Source organism: Dermacentor variabilis, chromosome 7 (assembly GCF_050947875.1).
Source record: "Dermacentor variabilis isolate Ectoservices chromosome 7, ASM5094787v1, whole genome shotgun sequence".
Lineage (NCBI taxonomy): Eukaryota > Metazoa > Arthropoda > Arachnida > Ixodida > Ixodidae > Dermacentor > Dermacentor variabilis.
This window is the reverse complement of record NC_134574.1, coordinates 141,532,414-141,557,487: the sequence shown is the minus strand read 5'-3', so window position 1 is coordinate 141,557,487 and position 25,074 is coordinate 141,532,414. Positions and strand designations below refer to the sequence as shown.

Genomic DNA, 25,074 nt, shown 5'->3' with positions numbered 1-25,074 from the left:
ACCTTAAGAAAAATTGAATCTGGTGACTGTAGTAAGCAGATGTTCATTTAGGTCGTCAATTTTCTCACGAAAATTGTTGAAAATCGCAAATTTATGGAAAACGAAAAATATTAAGTTTACAACTCTGTAAGCTTTAAATGAAAATGATATCGCGATTAAGTAAGTTTCATCAATAGTACACCTAAAGCGAGCAACACTGATGTATTATACGTGGTTCCTGAGTACACGCCTAATATGTGAGTAGGAGTCCTGCAAAAAAAAAAAGAGAAACTTGTAAACATTGTGACAAATTCGCGTAAGATAAGAATTGATATATAAACTTTGTCCGCTTTAGATGTTCTCACGGGTGCAGTTTACAGAACTGCGACGTCTGTCCTTGGTGCAGAGTTACGGGTCTGTAAAATTCGTGCTTCTACTTCTTTTTTTCAAGCTTACCGATTTTCTACAATTTTTTGCACAAGCATTCAGACCCCAAATCAAAGTTTCGCTTCCAACAGACACTGTAGAATTTAACTTTCTCGTTCAAGTGCAACAAATTTCATTAAAATCTGGCCTGTAAAGCGGTTCCACGTTTTACATGTATTTCAATAAGCGGCGTCAAAGTTGGGCCCGAGCTAAAGCTTCCTTTTAAAGCATGTACGTAAAACTACACTTCATTGCGCAAAAGTATTATTTTTTCATAAGGTGCTATTATAGTATTGCGGTGCTGTTCCGTTGCGAAACAGTAGGAGTTATTTATCATAAAAAAAAAACAGGTTCAGCAAGTTACGCCAGTCTATTGAGACATAATCAAGCCCATAAAATCTACGTCTGCAAACAAGAAAGAAATAGAGAAATAGGTATCGGGTAGTTGTATATTCTCAAAAGCGTACGAAAGCGATCGATCATTAAATTCGGAGAAGGTGTCCCTCAAGACAGATGAGATACAACTCTGGACACGTTCAAGCTCGTAATAGCTATCGCTGCGAACGTACAAAGAAGGCGCCAGGAATTATTTATATTCGCGAAAGCGCCATAACTTAATCCATCATTGAAATGCAGGTAGGTGCTTCGCGTTCGCCCACAATGAGTTGGTCATAAAAAGCAATGTGATCTCGATCTTGGTATACAAGTGCCTGCAGACGGCTTGCTACGCGACACGGTAGCCAATCATTCCGGAACTCCGCAGGTCCTAAAAACTGGGAAAATTACTCACTAATCCCGCGATAATTACGTCCTCGTCGTTAAATTTCAGGAACACGCTTGCTTCTTCTCACGCATACTGGATCGGTGCGGTGCCAACGCAGTCTGGCACCTGATCGTACGTTCCGATCTCCCCGCTGTGTTCCTGTCGGGAACGCGTATACTTGTATGCGTCTGCTATACCTTGGCGCCTCTCCGACGCCACGTACTGCTGACAAAGCGACGCCGGGAACTGATTCTCTGAAGCGTGCTAAATGCATCCATCATTAAATTCAGGCACGCGGCTTTGTGCCACGCAGGCTCGCGCAACAGCAAAGGAAGGTGAGGAAATGACGCAATCTGGCAACCCGCGCTCGCCACAGCAGACGAGCCAGAAGTATAATGCATCGTTGTCGTCTGTCCTTGCAGTGTCGCGACGCGCTGTGTAGTGCGGATGTCTAGCAGAAGTAGACTAGCAGACGTCCTCGGAATTGAGTCGACGTGCCACGCATTCATTGCCAATGCAGCTGTAGTACGTTTGTTAATGAGCCGCGGTGCTGCTGCGGCACGACATGCGGAACGGCGGCAGCAGCTGTGCAGACGCACCGGCGTTAATCTTTGGGAAAAAGTCCCCGCCGCTCGTTTGACTCTAATATTTCTGTACGCACACGCGAGCGAGCGCTGTTATCAATATACTGGACCAACGTTACTAGAACGTTCTATAGTAACGCTCGTCTGGACCTTCGACATCCGTCTGTTCGTCATATCCGTTGCAGAAGACATGCCCAGACGATCAACTTTTGTTGTTCTGTTTTTCCGTAGGGGGGAGCTGCGTGGCCTTCAGCGAAAGAAGACCGGTTTGTCCTCAACAGGGCGTTCTTGTCCTCGTATAGGTGCATAAGCTCGCGGTGCTCATTAAAGACATGCATTGTGGTGAAAATTTGAGAGCCGACTCAGGATCGTGTGGGTGGAAACGGTGGTTGTGGTGATCGATATAGCGGCGACAAATGTGCAAAATTTTACAACCAAAAGGAGCCTGTTACATCATCAACTCATTCACGGCATAGTGCTTTCTTTCCTTTTCTTTTTTTTTTAGAGACGTAGGGGTGCAGACTGTGCCGGTGAAATGCATTTACTGTGCTATAGTTGATATTTTACCGTACTGAATTTTTTCCTACAGTGCGGAAACGTATTAACAGGAACGACAGCGCATTTCACTGCCGATTTCAATTACTTTATATACTTTGTCGAAACTGCGTGCAGGCTGAGAGTTTAGCAAAATGTTATGCATAGTGTACTTACTGGCTGACTTCAATTCTGTGATTGCAGCATGCCCCATTCAATAATTGGCCCCTAATAATGCCCAATCCTAGAATCTTTCTTTCTCTCTTTCTGTTCTTTCATTTGTATTTTTTTTACATTCAGTGCGAATAGAGAAGGCAGAGGTGAAAGCCGCATAAACGCAGCTTCAGGTGCCCTCAGCCCCTAAATGACAGCAGCAACGACGCACGCAATGCAGGAACAAATAATTACATAACAGCAATGCAATGTTACAAATAGCAAATATTACAAATAAATATTATATAAATAGCAAATATTACAAATAGCAAATATTACGAATAAATATTATATAAATAGCAAAAACATCGCTTACACCGACAGGATAATGTTCAGAAAAAGTTATAGCAGTAGACGTACGGTATATAACCAAAAATCAGATTAGAGATGGTAGAAAAATTGTGAACTGAGCGTTTGTTACCCGCCGTGGTTGCTCAGTGGCTATGGTGTTGGGCTGCTGAGCACGAGGTCGCGGGATCGAATCCCGGCCACGGCGGCCGCATTTCGATGGGGGCGAAATGCGAAAACACCCGTGTACTTAGATTTAGGTGCACGTTAAAGAACCCCAGGTGGTCGAAATTTCCGGAGTCCTCCTCTGCGGCGTGCCTCATAATCGGAAAGTGGTTTTGGCACGGAAAAACCACATAATTTAAAAAAAGAAAACTGAGCGTTTGTGAAGTGTTCAATGTTCACACCGGACGCATTTAAAGTTTAGAAATCGAGGCAGAGCGTTTCTAATAATTTCTTCTCCATATATTGTCCTTCAACGAGGTACGTTCCATAACTCTAGATATCGGGTACTGTAGGGTGGTGTATCAAGCGTCAAACTGACAATATGTCCAAAGGTACTTTGCTGGTATTGTAGGCTAGGGAGTAGCATGTTTGCATAACAGCTCGATTGTAAAGGCCATGTATTGTCGGTATTCTAAAGCTCCTAAAGATATTCCCATGGGACTGGTTATATGAGAGATTTGCTTTTACGCGCATTATCCTTTTTTTTCTTTTTTTTTGCAACGAGAACATATTTTTTCAGATTTTTGAAAAGTTTTATTCCCCATGCGAAGCGTGCATAATTGATGTGCCAAGCGAACAGAGTATGGTAAATTAATAATATTACCCGTGTCAGTAAAATACATCTATTTTGGGTTTGTCATTCCTGTAGTACAGCTAAACTTATGAGCTACAAAATTTGCCTGCTGATGCCATTATAAAGTGCTTGAAAAGTGCACACCAAGGACCTTCGTGCGATATATATACAACTTCAATGACATTGTATCATTGTACCTCAAGCGGAGGCTTCTTGTAATATTACTTTGTGCATGGAAGGTAACTGCTTCTGTTTTGTTTTTATTACAAAACAAACAAGTAACAAGTAGAAGACAAAAACACAGTGACGTCATCGGCACAGAGCGTGAATTTTGCTTCCCGGTGGCTAAGAACAATGTCGTTAAACTATAGATTGAATAGTAGTGGGCTAAGGATACTCCCTTGAGGAACCCCGGTTCATTTTGTGTGCGTCCACGAAACAATTGCACTTATAGATACAAACTGCTGCCCAGCGCTCAAATACGATTTTATCAGCTGAAGCGCTGATAAATACCCGTTGAAATGGTTGCCTATGCTTTAAATCCTTTCTGATACAATAGCGCCAACTGCGTTGATTTGCGATTTTGAAAGCCGTGTACATGTGCCGGGCTTTAGCGATTGTTTCGTATTTGTTGAAAAATGAAGATAATTGATCAAGAGGCATTAATATGTCGAGACTGAGCTAACAGGAGCCTAGTGCGACCTTCTCGGAAGACCTGGTGCACGAAAAGCCTCGATGGCTCCTCGATGACGTCACTGCCCGTTATCAGGAAAAAAAAAAAAACTTTTTGTTGTTTCCTTCTTGTGTTCGGCCGGGCAGCTCTACGGGTTGGCGATGTTGTAGATGGCGGCCGCGGTGTTTAGTGCAAGGCTCATATCTTATTAATTGCGGCTATGGTAATATTTTTGCCTCATAGTCGTCGCCAAAGCGCCCGCCCATCTTTGTGAATGCGGTGAGAGCATTAATTAGTCAGCTCAAGCGGCGCTCTAATCGAACGGCGTCGCAGCAAACTGCGGTGCTGCAGATTTTTTGTTTGTTTGTTTCTTTCTTTCTTTGTGTTTCGTCCCTTGCGCTAAATGCGCAAAGATGCCCCGTCCCTGACGTTGCGGTCGGGTGTGTCTGAATATGGTAATGATAAATAAACGAACAAGCAGTTGCTGGCAACTTGCTCGAGACCAGTTTTTTTTTTTTTTTTTTTTTTTTTTTGTCGACGTGTTATACACAGATCGTCGGCAGAACGAGAGGTCTGCACAAGGGCAGTTTTTTCTCGTGCAATATTCAATTCGTTCGTTTAACACCCGTCGTGGTTGCTTAGTGGCTATGGTGTTGGGCTGCTAAGCACGAGGTCGCGGGATCGAATCCCGGCCACGCCGGCCACATATCGATGGGGGAGAAAACACCCGCGTTCTTAGATTTAGGTGCATGTTAAAGAACCTCAGGTGGTCCAAATTTCCCGAGTCCCCCACTACGGCGTGCCTCATAATCAGGAAGTGGTTTTGGCACGTAAAACCCCTTAATTTCTTTTCGTTCCAGCAGCTTTTAGCCGCCGATGAACATCTCTATAAACCTGTTCCGCGAATTGAAAGAACAGTGAATTGACTCGAGTTGAACCTGTGGTGGATGCGCGAACGTACCGGAAATAAAAAAAAAAGAAAACGAGAACAGAGGGGCTGAAACCATCGCAAGGGCATAGCCAAAGCCAAGTGATAGCTTCCCGGTGGACCTTCATAGATATGCGGCTGGGGACACTTATTGGCTATCTCTATTTGTTAGTGTTATGAAGTGTGTGGTTGTTGTGACGTTGCACCACCTGACTGATCCTCGTTACAAACCTCATTTAAAAAAACTTTGTGAGCACGCATCCCCTACAAAAGTCGTCGTAGGGAATACACTGCGTTTCTATTGACTTTTTGTTGCGCTCAATAGACTTTCCGTTTAAATAAAATTGAATATTAAGCATGTCGTATCCGAGATGGGCCAAGTTTACTCGGCCAGACAGCCGTCCACGCAAAGTAAAAGGGGAAGAGTGAATTAAAGCTCCGCTTTTTTAGGGGAGAGAGAGAGAGAGAAGGCGCAGCATGCATGTCACCACGCTAGCGCTTCTTTCCAATATGGCGGCCTTGGTGACGTCATGCACCGACTTCACCGCGCACATAGTCATCGCGCAGCCCACAGTTTGAAAGCGCAAGAGAAAAAAAGAAAACGCGTTGTTCCGCAACCAATTGGCGCGTTTGCCGCCTCATCTCGTTTGAGCGATTTCGCTCTCGCGTTTTATATACAGCTTCCTCGAAGTGTTAATTACATGCGTCATTTTCTCGGCTGAAGCCACCAACTGATTTGATCCGTCCTACGCGGCCGCTTCGAGGTGTCATAAGTGAAAGACAAGCAATAAAAAAAGTAAAGAAACGAGAGTGGAGATTAGTCGCTCTTTAACGGAAATGGGCAGGGTAATTTGCGACAAAGAGAAGTCCTTGTGATTCCGGTGTGTTTGCATATAGTGCAATGGCATATATACCTTGGCCACGACTAAGCTGTGTATACGAAGGACACGCTTTTCGCTTCGTGGGCATAATAGACACGAAAGCGTTGTTGTCTTTTAGGAAAGAAGCAGAGGGCAAGGAAAGCGTGCTGTAAGAAAGGACAAGGTCTCTCTTTATTCTTGGTCCACAAGGTCGCGCGTCGAGTTCGCGTTCCGATATATATATATATATATATATATATATATATATATATCGGATCTTGCCACTGTGTCATTTCTAACAGTTCGCGTGTTGCGTTTGGAGTCAAACTTTACCAATTTTATTCAAAAACCTTGCTGAAAACGTCACATACACCGGGTGTTTGGGTGGACACTTTCAAACATTTTTTTTAAAACTGTCTGTGGCAGATAGCACAATTGTAGTCCACGAGCTGGTCTACTCGAAAAGGCGAGCATTACTTGCACAAAAGAAGTTGAAATGCGTAATCGACTAATTGACGAAAGTTCACCAATTAAGTTTCTAAGTAATTACCTTATGGAATACGTATTGCAAACTCTAGCCGGGTAGTTCGCAAGGCGGTTCCACTTGGAACGAATTCTCAGGATATGACACCAGTTTCGAGGTATTTATTCCCGAACTCGTGCGGAGAAACGCATTGGCGTTCCAGTTACTTTTGCTCTGCAACGCATAAAATGTTGCTTCTTTTTAAGAAAGTGCATGAAACGACAGCGCATTTCTTACCGCAATTTTGACGGTGAACATCACGTGACCGGCTTCCAACACGTCACACGCATGCAGGAACAGGCACTATTTCATTAAGAAAAATGACTTTTTTTTTCTGTTTCTGGTCAACCACAGAATTTCCCTTGACCGTAATAGAGTTGGTATTCGTGTACGGCAAAGTGAACAAATTTTTGTCATCATATACTGTGAGCAAAATGAGATTTATTCGTCTCTTTACAGTCGTCAATAAACATTTCTGTGCAGCTTCGCCAGTGTTTCTGTGCAGCTTCGCCGTTTCGCCAGCTTCGCCAGGGGCAGATGGACCTCGTATAGTTTTACTTTGGTCCTATAGTTTCTGAATAGGATACAGCTGCAATCAGGGGGAGTCACGCCAGCCATAATATGTCTATATAACGAAAGCACAGTAAACGCGAGGGGATTTTTTAATGCGATAGCATTACAGGCGGACTTCGGCCACTTTGGTGGCATCCAACAGAAAATGTGGGCCCAGTATCGAAGGCAGTGCAGTCCAATTTAACGCAGCATCCCGAAGCGCTAGCTGCCACGGGAGAAGAATGTGGGAATTGGCATGGCACTGCAGTCGGCATTGGGCTGTCGTGCTGGATAATCAGAGGTTTGATCCGACCACCGGTCACGCATTTCTTTTGGCATTACGTAGGCCGACTTCGCCCATTTTTCGGAGCTGTCTAACAGAAAACACTAGGGGTGTCGAGGATTCCCGAGCGTGTCACAGGTGTGCACGAAAGTTTGTAAGAGATAGGAGGCATAAGAACGTCAGTTTCATGTAATGACAGTGTGCTACACTGCAAGTTCGCCCGTGACGCATACGCGGGCAATCTAAGTATTCGATAGCATCTAAGTATAGCACCACAATCTAAGTATTCGATAGCATACTTGAAACAGCTAGCGGTGCTAATTTCTTGCCTAGATTCCTTTTTTTTCGTTCTCATCAAAATGTGACCCAATTGAAACCGCCACCTCGCGCGTGGCGGGAGAACGTTATAACCGTCACCATGGCCTCCGAGATCGTCCCCGCGCGGGGGTGATCTCGGAGGCCACGTCGTCGCTTATCCATCCCGGTGGGCGGACCGAGAATTGCGCCGTCCCAAGGGAGAGCGTCTGCGGGAGATAAGAGAAGCCCGAGAAGCGAAAAAAAATAACGTTTTCAATTATTACTGAACCACCGCGTTCAAGACTCGATGTCGTACCTGTACGCGCGACCGCTGGACGGTGCTCCGGCAGCCTCAGTCACGTGGTTCGAGAGCGCCTCTCCCTTTGCTCTCTCCCTCTTTTCTTTTTCGGGACACCGCAGCGCCAGTCAGATAAGGACGACACATAAGTGAATAACCTCCCGCACGCGATCACTTTCTCATTGCTTACTCTCAAAAGAAAGAAAAAAGAATAGAGAAATAAAAGCTGGCATAAACTACAGAAAGAAAGGAAAAGGTTAAGAGAATGCGCACAGGACACGAGATCACGGCATTCTTCCCCGAGAGGGCTTTAGAGCGCGGGAAAGGGAAACGGGAAGAGAGGAACGGCGGCGGTTGCATAATGGAGTCCGCTAATAAATGATGGATGCACAGCATAAAGAGGGCAGGGGTGCGTCATCTTGTCTTCGCCCCATGTCGTCGGGTCCCAAAGAAAAAGAACAGAAGTTGCGACCTCCTCGTCGTCTGGTCGAGGATCTTTCTTCCGCAAGAAGGGAAGCAATGGGTGCGAAGAGGCTCTTCGCGTGCTCTGCGATGAGAAAAGATGGAGTGCCGCAATCTCCGTCCGACTACACAATTATGTGCAGTGCTTGCTGAAACAATTGTCTTGCCGGCAGCCGGAGGCCACGCCTGGTGCATGGCCTCCGATATCTCCGGTGAGCGTGATGCGTGCTGACCGATTTCGGAGGCCATGTTGCACCTGCTGGCGACTACGGATGTTCATCGTTAACACGTTAGTTCAGAGAGCGTAGGACTGATGGGTACATGATCGTTAGAAGAGGGGCGCACATTAATACAACACATACAATTGGATCCCCTCTTCTAAGAGCCAAGTTTCGCCAACAAACCCATAAGAAGCACTCCTACAGAACAAATTTGCTTTGACTTTAGGGAGCTCAAAATATAGGTGGTGTTCAAATCCACAACCCAGCGAGGAACCCTGTGTGTAATAATAATAACGAAGCTACAAAGGAAACTCATACGGGTTTCCTTTGTAGCTTCGCGCAGCATTTCCTGATTTCCAAGTACTACATATCTCGAAGGCTTTGCTTTCGCTGGCGGCATGCGGCGGAAGTGATTGCGGCAGCCGGAAACACGGCATGGGCTAGGTTTTGAGCGCCACTCTTCTGGGGCTTAAAGTTAGGGTTGTGAGTAGGACGTGTACAAAAAGCACAAAATGAATACAGAACATATTCGATATATTATATATTTTTAAAGGTCCCTTTCACGAGTGATTACGTGGAAAATAATGTAATCACATGTAACGTTGCTGAATCTGTGGCTCCCAAGCTATTGGTAATAGATAAAGTAGAAACGCGGATCGAAACACAGTAATTCTGATTTAATACAACGGCTGAAAGTACGCATGTTTCTAGCCATGCCTCCCAGTGCATGGCTAGAAAGTGCCTAATGTCCACATGCCACGACAGTGCTCGTGGCATGTGGACATTAGGCGTCAGTAGCTCGGAAGCATCGATATGCGACATTTCCGTTTTTTCTGAAACTGCCAAATCTTCGTGCCCTTCACGCAGTCATTGTCGCACGGCGTCGTGCGCTTCCGTTGTAAACAGAGGCTGCGGAGGCCGGCTGAGGCAAGCAATGGACGCTTCACCACGTGATCAAACATGGCGGCGCCCACGGGAGCGCGGTGTAATGTGTCTATACAGTTCTGTGCTTGTGCGTGCGGAAGCAAGGTGCATGCGCCCGCTGCTGCTCCGCCTTGTTGTGAGCAACGATACCAGTTCCAGAACTCCGTTCCGAATTCCGGACATGCTCGGGCACCTCTATAGGAAAGGCGAGAGGAGGCGGATAATTGAACCCCCAGTTGCCGCATGAGCAACAAGAGGAAACTCTTGGTCACCCATCGTCTTCTTAAGTGTCCATGAACTTGCAAGTCTTACGGGAAAAAAGAATGCGATGTTTGGAAATGCTGTTTATGTAGATATACTTAGAACTAAAAGAAAGAAAAAATCTGCCCTTTGTGTCCTATCTCGTCCACTATGAATAAGTCTCAGAAATGTTCTGTGTACTTTATTTAACACACTTCGCTCGCTACTTTCCTGTAGCGAACGACATGCGTTGATAAGCGCATGTCGTTCGTGAACTGAAGGGACAGGGCGCGCAACGTTAAAGAAATGAAGTGCACGCAAGATAGGTGACGATCATTGTTAGGGGACTAGATAAGCCCAAAATATTAACTTATGTTATGAGGTTTACTCCCCGTATTACCAAACCATCCTCGACTCGAAGAAGCTTTCCCTCCACTCCACCGAGTCGAGCACAGCGCCACCCCTCGCCTGAAAAAGACCCTACGCTTCTCAAGAACTGATATGGAGTGTCACCAAAGAGCAACGACCACTTCTCTCATAGGACAGCGCTGCCATAAGCTTTCTTGAAGCTTTCTTGAAGCGTGGTGGAAGTAATTAAAGCAGGGAAGAGATTGAAAGATCCGGAGTCATTGCAAGAGTAGGTAATGGTACAGACAGTGATAAAGGTTTTAAATATGTAAATTAAGATCGAGATCAAAAAGGCAAAAGGATAGATAGCAATGGAGGTTGTACAACCTGATTAACTCAAACAGCCTAGGGGACTCTATATGTTCGTCCTGCTTCGAACGGAATGCCAATGAACACGATCAGCATCACCATAACTGAGTCGAGGTGGAGAAACGAGTAGATGAACGTTCTTGAATACGGGAGCAACGTCTCGAAATTGCGCGCTGGGTTATGAAGGACGCAGTGCTGAAGGGCTCCGGGTTGATGTTAGCCACCAGGGGTTGTTTAATCTGCAGCTAAATCTAAGTACTCGAGCGTCTTTTGCATTTGCGAAGAACGTTGCATTTCTGCAAATAAAGTTCCCAACGTGTCGCGGTCAACACAACGTTACATGACGTCGCCGCTAACAGCAGTTTGTGCAGCTTGACACATGTAACGCGATGATGGGTAGATTTCTAAACTTTGTTCATGTCGCTGCGCGCCGTGGTTCCTGAAGGCTGCGATGCGCGCAGAACTTTAAACGTGCCCGATGAAACATCGTCCATTACAAAACTGCATCAGTCACCAAGCTCGAAAACCAAAGGGAGTTCTGGAAACTGTTTTTTGGGAGGAGTAAACTGATCGCTTCCATATTTTACTCCCCTTTCGAAAGTTCCCGTGCAGTCGTAATAAAGTACGATCACTCTGCAGAAGGAGTAAGAAAAGACTCCCTTTGGGGATTAACTGCTGGTCCCGAATTTAGCTCCCTTTTCCAAGACGTTTGGGGCATCCTATACGGAGCACGTTCTTTCTTGCAAAAGGATTGCATTGCATCTATTGCATTACATCTATCTATAAGTATGTTGCAGCTAGCCCAAGCCATGACATTTTGGTACGTTTACTTTGCTTATGCTGAATGAGACGAAAGTTATTCCGAATTGGAGCACGATAACTTTCGAGAGGGGCGTGAAATACGGGGAAAGTAGTAGCTCCGCAAAATGATTGGGGGAAAAAAAAAGAGAGAAAAACAGAGACCTCGTTTTCGCTGGAATAATCGGAAGAATGCTTTATTCACACTGTATCTGAAAACACCGTTGACTCTTCCGTCGAGTATCAAGTAATAAGCGCCCTATAGCTAATATGCTCTCACCGGAATTCGTCACAGCTGCATCCTCAGACTGCGCTCCGACTGATAGCTCATCAGTACGCCGTCACAATAAAATCTAATTCCCGAGTTCACAAAGGCTGACCGACGGTGACGTAAGGCGTGCGACGTTTACGACTGCAATGCGAAGAACGAATGCAACGTTCGCCCTTCACACTGGGGCGAAGTTCGCTCTTCACTCTTCGTACAACGTTACGTGGACGGGCACAGATGCAGGAGTTGACTGCGATGCACACAACTTGGTACAGCGCTTGGCGAGAGCTGTGCAGAATTCAGAAAGATCCACGCGTGCACGACACCACGCTTCAGACGAGTGCAACCAAGAGAAAATGAAAACAAAAAAAAAACTTTATACTCTTCCGGGCGCCACCGGGGTGCGGGCGTGGCCTCCTTTCTTTCCTTCCTTTCTTTCTTTTTCTTTCTGCAACGGGCACGCACCCCGTGTTCCCCCTCCCTGGGCCCAGACCCCGCGACCTATTCGTGCTGAAGAAGAGAAGAGGGAGTGCAGCCGAGAAGGAGAGGGTCGTCGCGTGCACCTGCTTTTCCAAAAGGTCTCGTCGGGCTGATGAACAAGACTTGTCCTCTCGCCTTTCGCCTCCTTCCGTCTGCTGTTGAGGTTTTAAAGATGGCCGCAAGAGGCCGCTCTCTTCCTTCCCCCTTGTCATATCATCGTCTGCAGGCTAAGTAGTCTGCTACACTGGGGACGCGTTGTGGGAGATCTCTGGCACTCTCTTGCAGGCGCTATATATTCGCGAGTTCCTTTAACTTTCTCAGGTGCCGGGGGAGCATTGACTCCTCTGCGCTTTGTCAGCCGTCACGTGCGGACTTTTGTCGCCCTCGAGCGTGAACAGTGGCTCCTTTGCGGGGAGTTATTTCCGTGTGCGAGGTGTCACGCGAGAGGAGTGATCGTCTCGCGGGGAGCAGACGAAACACGTCTGCCGCTCAAGGGCAGACGACGACGTTCTGGCAAGCCCGTTCAAAAGCTAAATATCGGCATCATGTAAGACGTCTTCTCAAGGGCGGAACACTCTTTCGGCTCGCGATTCAAGACCAGTCGCGTGATTTGCACCGAGGCCTTCTTTCGTTGTCTTAGGTCTACCTAAGTGTCACTCTTTGTAGTGGCTGCATGTGTGAGACAAAAAAAAAAAAAAACATTTTAGGCATGCATCCTAAAATGCCTATAAGGATTCTTGAATGCAGTCCGAGGTTCCTAGCAACTTTTGTAATTAATTACGGGCTTCAGCATTTTACCAAACAGACCTTAAACCTTTGATGGACAGTGGGATGTATTGTTCCCATTTTTCACGGCGACCTCACGGCGCCATGGCGATGAAAAATAACAATACGATTGAACGTTTAGTGTTAATGTGTCTGCACATTATTCACTTTAGTATAACTTTTCTTTTTTCGTTCAATTTCATATTCATCAATAAGGCACAGGCATTTTACACTTGGTCTTCTTTTCCACCGTGTTTTATCATTTCATTCGAATTATTTTTTTTTTTCAAGCCACTGCAAAGATAAATGAAGTTCTTTTTCGGCAAAATTTATTTCTTGAACCGTAATGATATACATGGAAGTCGAAGCCCATTTCTTTCAGTTATGCGAATTATCAGTGAAAACACTTGAATACATGTATTCCTCACACCTATGCGCTGTTCTGATTTTCCTGACCTCATGCATTCCAACTCGCCGTTCCCAATTCCGGCCTTTCAAGAGTTTGTCAAAAGGGTGCTCAATATAAGCGCGACGCAAGCATGCAGAACGTGCATTGCTTGCTTGTGTAGTGTGATAGCGTATCCATGCTGCGTCTCATGATTTTACAGGCAGCCACGACGCAACAGAAGTGCGCTATTGGCAGCTATTTCCTGACGTCACCTTGAGAGATCGATCACCGCGTGCGGCAATCGATGAACTGTGGAGTCTGACGCTTAATTACGTAATGCTGTTTCAGCTTTGGCGTATTGCAACCCTCTCTAACCGAAGTGCAGTCATAAAGTAGCTGCAAATTGTCACCAAATGGTGTAGAAGCATTGAGCTAGTCCAGTTCGACAATCGTGCTTCATCATAAACGCATGGCCTCACCGCGCGGTGAGGCCATGCCTTTATTATAGAGACCTTAAACTTACGTAGAGAACTTATGTAGAGACCTTGAACCATGATAGAGACCTTGAAGGTATGTAGATACTCGGTAGAGAAGGCTGCTTCGGTTTTCTCTTTCTTTAAATGATGTGCTGACTTACCGCGCGTTCTTCCAAACTGTGTGAACAACGATCTGGTTTTGCCTTTTTTCGACTACGTATGGCCAGAACACATAACGGGCACGTATACAGTATGCATTGTGAAGAACGCCCGACTGTCTTCCAGGTCGCCTTCACCTCGGTCTGGCCCTCCGTGGTCTTGACCAATGGCTAAACGTGAGATGTAGTACGCCATTCGATCGATTGCCATACAAACTTCGCGTTGACACTTCGAGGTACCAAAAGACGGCTGTGTATCACGCAGGCGTATCATACAGACCTGCATGCCTCTCCGATCGTGCATTTTCTCCGCGTAATCACACATGCGCATTCCACACGATATCCGAAGGGCCGTATACGCCAGTTGCGTACGCAACGACCGTAACCATTTTTTCGTTGATCCGGGAACGCGCATTCCGTTGGTTATACGAGGACGCCGCGCCCAGTCTGTCCATTGTCCGACGGTGATGCAAATGTCACCGTCGGTACGGTGCATCAGTACTTGCAAATGACTATATCGAAACGGACACGCCTGGCTACGTTCGCTCGATCGTGTGCGTGACTCGATGATTTCGTTATCTTTCCTTGCCGGGCTGAGCAGCGACCCAGCACGGCAGTTGCATATCGGATGATAGTTACTGTCGTGGTTAACGTATCTTTACTTTTTCGCTTCTCATTACTGCGCAAGGTCGTGCGGGGTATCGCGCGTTTTTCTAAACGAATTTACAACGTCCCTTTCTTCTACTTCTTTTAAATATTTTTTTTTGTCGTAGAGCGGGCCCTTCGCGCATCGGCCCCTGTTCTGTGATTGAAGCACTGTACTTACGTTGCGAATTCTGGATGCTTGCATCGGTGCGAAGGGTCTGCGATAGCAAAATCACCACGCGATAGGCACGGAACACTGACGAAATGGGCGCCAGGAAACGTAGCTAGAGAAATAGCCGGATACGTGGCCGCAGCCAAGCCAGACAAAGCATCACGCCACTATACAGTGGCCTCCGAGACTGGAGAACGGAAGTAACCAAGGAACTTTAAAATTAAACTTTAATTCAGTTTAATTCAAAATTAAATTTTAAGTTCATTTGAAGTAAAAGATATGTCTGTCGAGCAACGTGGAGTAAGACCTGCGTTTCGTAGGCTTGCGCGCACGTAGGCAAGGAAAATAAACGAAACAAAAACGAAAGGAAGCCAAAGCTCACTTCATCAGGCTGTAGACGAATTCTAGGAGTAGGGCCAACAGAAAGTACAAAAACAAAGACAGAAAAAGAAAGAAGAGAAATGAGTACAAAATACATGAGAATACTGGATGCATAAGCTACTGATATCTACATATCTGATATCCAGTAGAGATCAGTGACATGTGACTGTATTCGGCAATATACCATCAACCAATTACTAGCCCACCTTCAAATTCTGTTAACTGTTGACCACTTTCTCTGAATTCTCTCTGCATTTGGGTCAGCGGAAAAAGACAATAGACTGTCCTCGCGGTTTCTAAAATTTGCGTACATTTAAGTGGAATTTAAGTGGAAGCGGACAGGCCGCCATTGGAACCTGAACCTGGCAACGTTTAACGTTAGAACGTTATCTAGTGAGGCGAGTCTAGCAGTGTTATTGGAGGAATTAGAGGGTAGTAAATGGGATATAATAGGGCTCAGTGAGGTTAGGAGGACAAAAGAAGCATATACAGTGCTAAAAAGCGGGCACGTACTGTGCTACCGGGGCTTAGCGGAGAGACGAGAACTAGGAGTCGGATTCCTGATTAATAAGGAAATAGCTGGTAACATACAGGAATTCTATAGCATTAACGAGAGGGTGGCAGGTCTTGTTGTGAAACTTAATAAGAGGTACAAATTGAAGGTGGTACAAGTCTATGCCCCTACATGCAGTCATGATGACCAGGAAGTCGAAAGCTTTTATGAAGACGTGGAATCGGCGATGGGTAAAGTCAAAACAAAATACACTATACAGATGGGCGACTTCAATGCCAGGGTAGGCAAGAAGCAGGCTGGAGACAAGTCAGTGGGGGAATATGGCATAGGCTCTAGGAATAGCAGAGGAGAGTTATTAGTAGAGTTTGCAGAACAGAATAATATGCGGATAATGAATACCTTTTTCCGCAAGCGGGTTAGCCGAAAGTGGACGTGGAGGAGCCCGAATGGTGAGACTAGAAATGAAATCGACTTCATACTCTGCGCGAACCCTGGCATCATACAAGATGTAGACGTGCTCGGCAAGATATGCTGCAGTGACCATAGGATGGTAAGAACTCGAATTAGCCTAGACTTGAGGAGGGAACGGAAGAAACTGGTACACAAGAAGCCAATCAATGAATTAGCGGTAAGAGGGAAACTAGAGGAATTCCGGATCAAGCTACAGAACAGGTATTCGGCTTTAACTCAGGAAGAGGACCATAGTGTTGAAGCAATGAACGACAATCTCATGGGCATCATTAAGGAGTGCGCAATAGAAGTCGGTGGTAACGCCGTTAGACAGGAAACCACTAAGCTATCGCAGGAGACGAAAGATCTGATCAAGAAACGCCAATGTATGAAAGCCTCTAACCCTACAGCTAGAATAGAACTGGCAGAACTTTCTAAGCTAATCAATAAGCGTAAGACTGCGGACGTCAGGAACTATAATATGGATAGAATTGAACAGGCTCTCAGGAACGGAGGAAGCCTAAAAACAGTGAAGAAGAAACTAGGAATAGGCAAGAATCAGATGTGTGCGTTAAGAGACAAAGCCGGCAATATCGTTACTAATATGGATGAGATAGTTCAAGTGGCTGAGGAGTTCTATAGAGATTTATACAGTACCAGTGGCACCCACGACGATAGTGGAAGAGAGAATAGCCTAGAGGAATTCGAAATCCCACAGGTACGTAACGCCAGAAGAAGTAAAGAAAGCCTTAGGAGCTATGCAAAGGGGGAGGCAGCTGGGGAGGATCAGGTAACTGCAGATTTGTTGAAGGATGGTGGTCAGATTGTTCTAGAGAAACTGGCCACCCTGTATACGCAATGCCTCATAACCTCGAGCGTACCGGAATCTTGGAAGAACGCTAACATAATCCTAATCCTTAAGAAAGGGGACGCCAAAGACTTGAAAAATTATAGACCGATCAGCTTACTGTCCGTTGCCTACAAAGTATTTACTAAGGTAATCGCAAATAGAATCAGGAACACCTTAGACTTCTGTCAACCAAAGGACCAGGCAGGATTCCGTAAAGGCTACTCAACAATAGACCATATTCACACTATCAATCAAGTGATAAAGAAATGTGCAGAATATAACCAACCCTTATATATAGCTTTCATTGATTACGAGAAAGCGTTTGATTCAGTCGAAACCTCAGCAGTCATGGAGGATTACGGAATCAGGGTGTAGATGAGCCATATGCAAAAATACTGGAAGATATCTATAGCGGCTCCACAGCCACCGTAGTCCTCCACAAAGAAAGCAACAAAATCCCAATAAAGAAAGGCGTCAGATAGGGAGATACGATCTCTCCAATGCTATTCACAGCATGTTTACAGGAGGTATTCAGAGACCTGGAGTGGAAAGAATTGGGGATAAAAGTTGATGGAGAATACCTTAGGAACTTGCGATTCGCTGATGATATTGCCTTGCTTAGTAACTCAGGAGACCAATTGCAATGCATGCTCACTGACCTGGAGAGGCAAAGCAGAATAGTGGGTCTGAAAATTAATCTGCAGAAAACTAAAGTAATGTTTAACAGTCTCGGAAGAGAACAGCAGTTTACGATAGGTAGCAAGGCACTGGAAGTCGTAAGGGAATACATCTACTTAGGGCAGGTAGTGACCACGGATCCGGATCATGAGACTGAAATAACCAGAAGAATAAGAATGGGCTGGGGTGCATTTGGCAGGCATTCTCAAATCATGAACAGCAGGTTGCCACTATCCCTCAAAAGGAAAGTGTATAACAGCTGTGTGTTACCAGTACTCACATATGGGGCAGAAACCTGGAGGCTTACGAAAAGGGTTCTGCTGAAATTGAGGACGACGCAACGAGCTATGGAAAGAAGAATGATGGGTGTAACGTTACGGGATAAGAAAAGAGCAGATTGGGTGAGACAACAAACGCGGGTAAATGACATCTTAGTTGAAATCAAGAAAAAGAAATGGGCATGGGCCGGACATGTAATGAGGAGAGAAGATAACCGATGGTCATTAAGGGTTACGGACTGGATTCCAAGGGAAGGGAAGCGTAGCAGGGGGCGGCAGAAAGTTAGGTGGGCGGATGACATTAAGACGTTTGCAGGGACAACATGGCCACAATTAGTACATGACCGGGGTAGTTGGAGAAGTATGGGAGAGGCCTTTGCCCTGCAGTGGGCATAACTAGGCTGATGATGATGATGAAGTGGAATTCTTGACTGATTGATTGTCAGGCAGTGACTGCAACCTTTTGGTTACTGAAGGCTCACAAATAAGCCTCTATTTTTTTCTTCTGTCTTTTTGCAGATGAACAAGAGCGGGTGCAGAAGAAAGTGTTTATGAACTGGATAAACAACTTCCTCTCACAGGTGAGAACATATTCAAGGACGTCTTTCATAAATTGTTAATTGTTCAGATCATCGCAAGTGAATTCTCCCGGTGGCCAATTAGTTCTCGTGAATAACGTTATTTGCGCCAAATTTGGAATAAAAACTACAAAAATAAAATTAAGGGAGTCGGAAGAACAGATCACAGATATTTATTTAGGGTTCTGTAACAGAAACAATACCAGCGTGCTATTATGAGGCGTGCCATTACAACGATTCGGAAAGCGAACCGTTCGCTCGGCCCAGCGGGATTGGTTGGAGTGGCGCGTTCGTCAGCAAAAACTCGATTTTGACCAATCACGCGAGGTCAAGCGAACGGTTCACCTTTCCTAACCGGTATAAAATCGGACACCCGGGCATTGTCAAATTCCGCCTTATTGTCGAATTCGCCATTTTGTCAGCTCTGATTAGCTGAGAGGGCTGCTACGGCCTCTCTGATTGGCTGAAAGTGCGGCCATTAGAGAATTTGACGATATGACGGAATTTGAAGATGTCCTGAATAGGGGGCACCCCGGACTGTCTGTCGCAATAGATTAACTTCCAGCGTGTGGTGCTGGCTATATACTACAATGCAAATTGTACACATCTATCGCTCGTATTCTAGACTTTCGCCAAATTCCGTCGAATTGGTCGTCTTCCCATTTCTGATTGGCTCGGAGTTCTGCTACGTCTTTTTTGATTGGCAAAATTTGACAGTTCCGCTGCAATTTGACAGCGACAGCATCACGGGTGATTTTGCCGGTAGTGTCAGGTGTCAGTGTCGCCCGCCAGTTTGACAGCTGTAATAAGATCCTTGCTCAAAACCGCGCACATGAGCAGGAAGCATGCGTGTTTCTCGTATGGTGCCGGTGCTTATTACTGCATTGTGCTTGGTTGCGTCTCTATCTGATGCGCTGCCTTTTCCCTTGGTTCTTTGTTTTTGCTTTCAGAGAACGCCCCCTTTACGAGTAGACGACGTCATCGAGGACTTACGAGATGGCACGAAGCTCTTAGCTTTACTAGAATGCCTATCGGGACAAGTGTTGGTGAGCTCACTGGCCTTTCATTAGTGTGTTGCCTTTCCTCCGCGATATTGTTTATGGTAAAAAAGAAGAAAGAAAGCTTAAGAGAAAGCTTTAGCTCGGGCCCAACTCCGACGCGGCCTATTCAAATACATGTAAAACGCAAAAACGCTTTTATGAGATAACCCCTGGACCGATTTTGATGAAATTTGTTGCATTTGAAAGAGAAAGTTAAATTCTAGTGACTGTTGGAAGCGCAATTTCGATTTAGGGCTTGAATTTTCCTAAAACGATTTTCAAATATTTGACCGTTTGAAAAAAATAGAAGCACGAAGTTTACAAATTGATAGCTATGCATGAAGAACTGATATCGCGGTTCTGTAAACGGCATCCATTAGATCATTCAAAGCGGACAAATTCAATATGTCATTTTACATCTTACATGAATTTGTTACGTTGGTTACAACGGTTTTACAAAAGTTGTATTCCCCTATGATTAAATTTTTTTATATTCATGTGTAACATATCAATTTTGTCCGCTATGGATGTACTTTTAGATGCAATTCACAGAATTGTATTATAATCTTTAGTGGTTGAGTTACAGAGTTGTAAACTTGATAGTTTCGTTTTTTGAAAATTTTTGATTTTCGCCAATTTTTAATAAAAGATTGACGACCTAACTCAAAAATTCGAAACCAACAGTCACTAGATTTTAAGTTTTTCTTTTAAATGCAACAAACCTCGTCAAATTTGGTGCAGTGGTTGCCGAGAAAAACGAATTCTCCTTTTACATGTATTTAGATAGGATCACTCGAGCTAAAGCTTCCTCTTAAGAGGTTTCGCTGGAAGTTTAGGAAGTGTGTTGATCAAATGAAAATATGAAGGTCGTAGACCATTCTCGTCATGTGCAGGGGCTCGCTACGATGCCATTGTTCCGTGTCGGCTAACCATGCGTTCGAACTTGGCGCGCGCTCTCCGCATGAGGAACGCCGGGATACTCATGTGACTTTGAAATACCAATGAGCGCTTTTCAAATGCATGACGTAGTTCGTAAACAAAACGGGGCGCGATTCTCACTTGCTTCCTCACTTGTGTAGATTGCATTAACGAAGAGTTCTTTCGATGAAAAATTGTATGCTTGTTCTTGTTACGCCACGCGCATCAGGTGAGTCTGATCCGCCTAATAAACGGTTAAACTGTTATCCCATGCTTCACAATAAACGGTCTAGACTTGCGCCGCGCGTTCGTCAAACCGATCGATCCGGCTCTTCTAAAGTTTGCAGAATCCTGCCGCTTATTGTATCTAACGATTGCGTTTGAGTCTCGCTTGGTCTGCGTCGTGATGACTTCCCGTTGCAACGGATGTTCGCGCTTGCCGATTCAAGCGGAACAGCAAACGGGAACAACGACTCGACGACGTAGCGGTTCGATTGATCGCACGATTACGCGATACTGCGGGCGTGACACAAATACTCGATCGTCTGTTTCGTACTACATTTCCTTCGCCTAACTTCGAAAGACCGGAGAAGTTATGTTGAGAGGACGATCGAGGATATGTACGGACAAGTGTATATATGGCTGTGTGTCGTTGTTTATCTACACCAATATTTTTTTAAAAATCTTTTTCAGCCGAGGGAACGCGCTCGCATCCTGCGGAGGCCTCATTTTCTCAGCAACGTCAACACGGTCTTGCGGTTTTTGGAGCACAGACGGGTGCGTGGTTCTCGAATTGTCATCCAGATTGTCCCGCCCGCGTCGCCTTAGCGGCGGGAAAACTGAACTGATGCCAGATTTAGAGGCTTGGACTCCGTCAATATTGTTTTTGGAACTTGAAGGGAGGAATCTAACGTGGTGCCCGCGCAATATTCTCTCTCGTGTAGATTTGTAGGGCTTTTACGAGCACGTATTGATTGGGTCACTTCTTTTATCGTTCATTTTGCTTTTCTTTTAGAGAAATATCAAGATAACATAATAGATCAAATCAAATAAATGGCACTCAATGGCAACAAAAAGAAAAACTTACAAGAAGGTTGAGAGCACCTGTGAGATATAGCAAATGTCAGGCGTGTATTCGGACGGAATTCAGTGAGCAGTTTTGCCACACTTATTGTGGACTGTGCTCCCAAAACAAGGCGCCACTACCTGTCAAACCCGGGCCCCAAGCCACCGACCCGACTATCGTCTGTGGATATATATGGTCTGCACCACAGAACCCTGTTGCACTTCATCGATCATAACAAACTAAAGATGTACACGTAAAATGCATGCTTCACGCGTTTTATGCCGCAGGGAAAGCTCTCGAATAAAAATTAGAAGAAAAAATTTTTACAAGGAAACACCTGCTAGATTTTAGAAATGTGACATGCACTCGAACAGAATTATGTTAGCAGTGGAATCCTTATTTCAGTACATGTTAAAGTAAAGTGAAAATAAAGCTAGTAAGAGATTTGGTGTGTAGGGGCTAACGAAGTGCATGTTGTGGGGTGTCTCACACCCGTGCTCTTGGGACAAAGGAACGACAACACAGTAGTGCAAACAATCACAACGGCATTCGTTGCACCTTTCATAGATCAATGCCTGCTAGCCGAGTTGCTATCCACAAAACATGCCGATGGGCGCGCGACAAATCTAGAAGTCCGACTCACCGCGACCGCATAACGATCGAGCGAATATGTTCACCCCATGCTGGATCCCAACGCCTGGTCGTTCGCGCGTACGGTCACGCCAACGGTGGCGCGTTCGAAGGCGGCCACGCGAGACAGTCTCGCAGAAGCATCGGTCGGCGCACGCGCGGCACGGCGCGTCCGTCCCGCTTGCTGTCCCGTCCCAAAGAGAGAGCGCCTTGTCTTCCGGCGCCCAAGTAGCCCCGCCTGTCGGCGGCGTTAGCAGCGCAACACTCGCGCCATCTGTCGCACCGCGCCCCAACCACATCGACCGCCGCGGGCATCACGCAGGCCACGCGGCGAAGCCGCACTACAGGAGGCGAGCTATGCGGGAAAAACATCAGGGGACGCGCGAGAGTCGCGCATCGCCACATCGTTGAACACACTGTATCGTACTAGCAACCGACAAATGTGACTGAAATGTCAAATGTGGGACTGCAGTCATGATAGAAGCACTCATTCAAATTTGTGAAAAGCCACGCAAGATGATAGAGCCCAAATGGTCCTGTTGTCCACCTGTCATGGGCAACCATTTGAAACCATCAAACACCCTGTTTCATAAGTTGGGGATTGTACAGTTAACTTGTCTGACTGATCACTTGCATTCAGAACAGTACAAACACTGAACAAACCATTTACAACTTGAAGTGCATACTTTCCTTGACACATGAATGCTTGGTTTGCTTAGACCACATATTAGCATTGCATTAGCTGGGAAAACCTGGAAAGAGATGGCAAAGGTTTAATGTTTCAAGTTTAGTATATCTGTGTTGAGTCATTGTGAGTAAGGGAGATGTTCACTGGGTGTTCACACTGTCTTCGCTTCAGATCAAGCTTGTCAACATAAACGCCACAGATGTTGTGGACGGAAAGCCGGCCATTGTTCTTGGTCTCATATGGACCATCATTTTACACTTCCAGGTAAGTGGAAAATTTGTGTGCTTGCACAGTTTCTATTAGTGAAAATACGGGGATTGCATTCTCGATGTATTCTAAGAACACAGAAGAAATTCAGTCCATCTTTTGGTTCAATCACACCGTAAAAAATTTGATTGGCAATGAATATTCTTGATATGGACATCAGAACGTGTCTAAAAGTAGCCATAAATTATTATAGAAAGCCTCAGTTTGTGCAGAAATGAAATTGATGGGGCGCACTGGTAGCAAATTATCTAATGGTTACCTGGCACAATGGCTCAGTGGCTATGGCATTGTGCTGCCGAGCGGTAGGTTGCGAGTTTGATTCCCGACCACAGTGGGTGCATTCCAATAGGGGCGGAACGGGAAAGCGCTTGGGTACTTAGATTTATGTGCACATTAAAGAGCCCCCAGGTGGTCGAAAATTAAACCAGAGCCCCTCACTGGCGGCGTCTCTCATCGCCTGTGTTGTTTTGGTATGTTAAACACCACAATTTGATTTGATTATTTACAGGATCTCGATGTTGCTGGGTGTAGAAGTTATTGTACACTTGTTTCCGAAACGTGTTTCTCCCGCGCAGATCGAGGAGCACACCCGTCTCCTAGCTGGCTCCCCAGCCTCGTTCGAGGACAGCTCCCTGGAGTCGACCACCCTCCAGGGGCAACTTGCCACTCAACCCATTTCTCCGAGGAAGCCATCCGCTGCGGAGCGATGGAAGGGGGGCGCTCGCAAGGCACTCCTGCACTGGGTCAAGAACAGCATCAGCCAGTAAGACATGACGGCTTCTCACGTCTAGTATGGTATTGCACATAACTGCTGAGGTGTAGGCAACAGCGGCATGCAGCTTACTGTCATGTGTTTCTAGCTGTTCGTGCTTGGCATCAATATCTTTGACACCAGGCGTTCGGCTCTGTACTCATAAAATGCCACAGATTTCATAGCTGAACTTTTTACGAAACCCAGTTCCAGAATCTTCCAGAATCTTCCAGAATCGCGGTTAAAGGAGTTCCGAGATGACGTTTCTGACGTCGTTCTTCTTTTTTTTTTTTTTAAGGTAGATGAAGGTGAAAATGCTCTAAACCCTAGAACAACTGCTAGCAAGCGTAGGCACACTGTAAATTATTTACTATGACAGTTGCTTCGATGCATCAGTTCGAGTTTTGGTGACTCAGGAGGTGGATGTGTCATGACGTTGTGATGCACAGACTCACCCTGTTCCTATGATCACTGTGACTGCCACACCCAAGTGCAGGCAGAAGAAACACGCACAGCACTCTTTATTTAATTTTTTTTATTAGCAACGTCATCACACCTAGCCTTACTGCCACTCGACGTCAGCAAATTCTGCTCTTTATCATGGTGCCACAGTAACGTCGATGACACCAGGTCTGTCTGGCATGTCAGGTCCAATTTTAGTATCGAATCAAGATATCTCATAAATGTTTCCAAGCCTTGGTACTATTATGTGTCATTCTTTTGTGCCTGAGAAGCATTTTTTACAGTTCCTACAACTTAGAAAATATGTGTCAGTACTCCTTCAAGAGTATGCGTTGTTGCCAGGAGCTATAGAGAATGCTTTCCGTGTTCTTGTTCAGGCGGTTTGGTGTCCAAGTTAATGACTTTGGACCGAGCTGGCGGGACGGCCTGGCCTTCCTGGCCATCGTACACTGCATCAAACCTTCCCTGGTGGACCTGGACTCTGCAAAGAAGATGGACGCTCGAAACCGCCTGGAAAGGGCCTTCTCTCTTGCCGACCGAGAGCTGGGCATCCCACGGTTACTCGACCCCGAGGGTGCGTTGAAAGGGCAGCACATTCCTGCTCTGTCACTTTTTGGTGTACATCAATCAATCCTCAGGATACAATCACAGAAAATAATGAATAAATAGACCATTTTATTGACAGATTAGCTCGTTAGCCTAAGTAGGGATTGGAATCTCATTGCCATCTTCTTGGTTGCTCTTCTTTTGTTGTTCTGCCGGCCAATGTACAATAATGTCCGGTGTGTGCAATAATGTCCAGTGAAATA

The 25,074-nt window shown here is 45.6% G+C and overlaps 1 protein-coding gene across 1 annotated transcript in view; it reads left to right on the top strand.

Annotated features, from left to right (window-relative positions):
- Window positions 1-25,074, top strand: part of LOC142588869 (uncharacterized) — a 371,216-nt gene that overhangs the window by 89,910 nt on the left and 256,232 nt on the right. Inside the window, exons 3-8 of the mRNA XM_075700688.1 lie at window positions 18,385-18,446; window positions 19,394-19,489; window positions 21,095-21,178; window positions 22,957-23,049; window positions 23,628-23,815; window positions 24,643-24,839. Of these exons, the coding sequence (XP_075556803.1) occupies window positions 18,385-18,446; window positions 19,394-19,489; window positions 21,095-21,178; window positions 22,957-23,049; window positions 23,628-23,815; window positions 24,643-24,839 (720 nt within the window). The remainder of the gene's footprint in view (window positions 1-18,384; window positions 18,447-19,393; window positions 19,490-21,094; window positions 21,179-22,956; window positions 23,050-23,627; window positions 23,816-24,642; window positions 24,840-25,074) is intronic.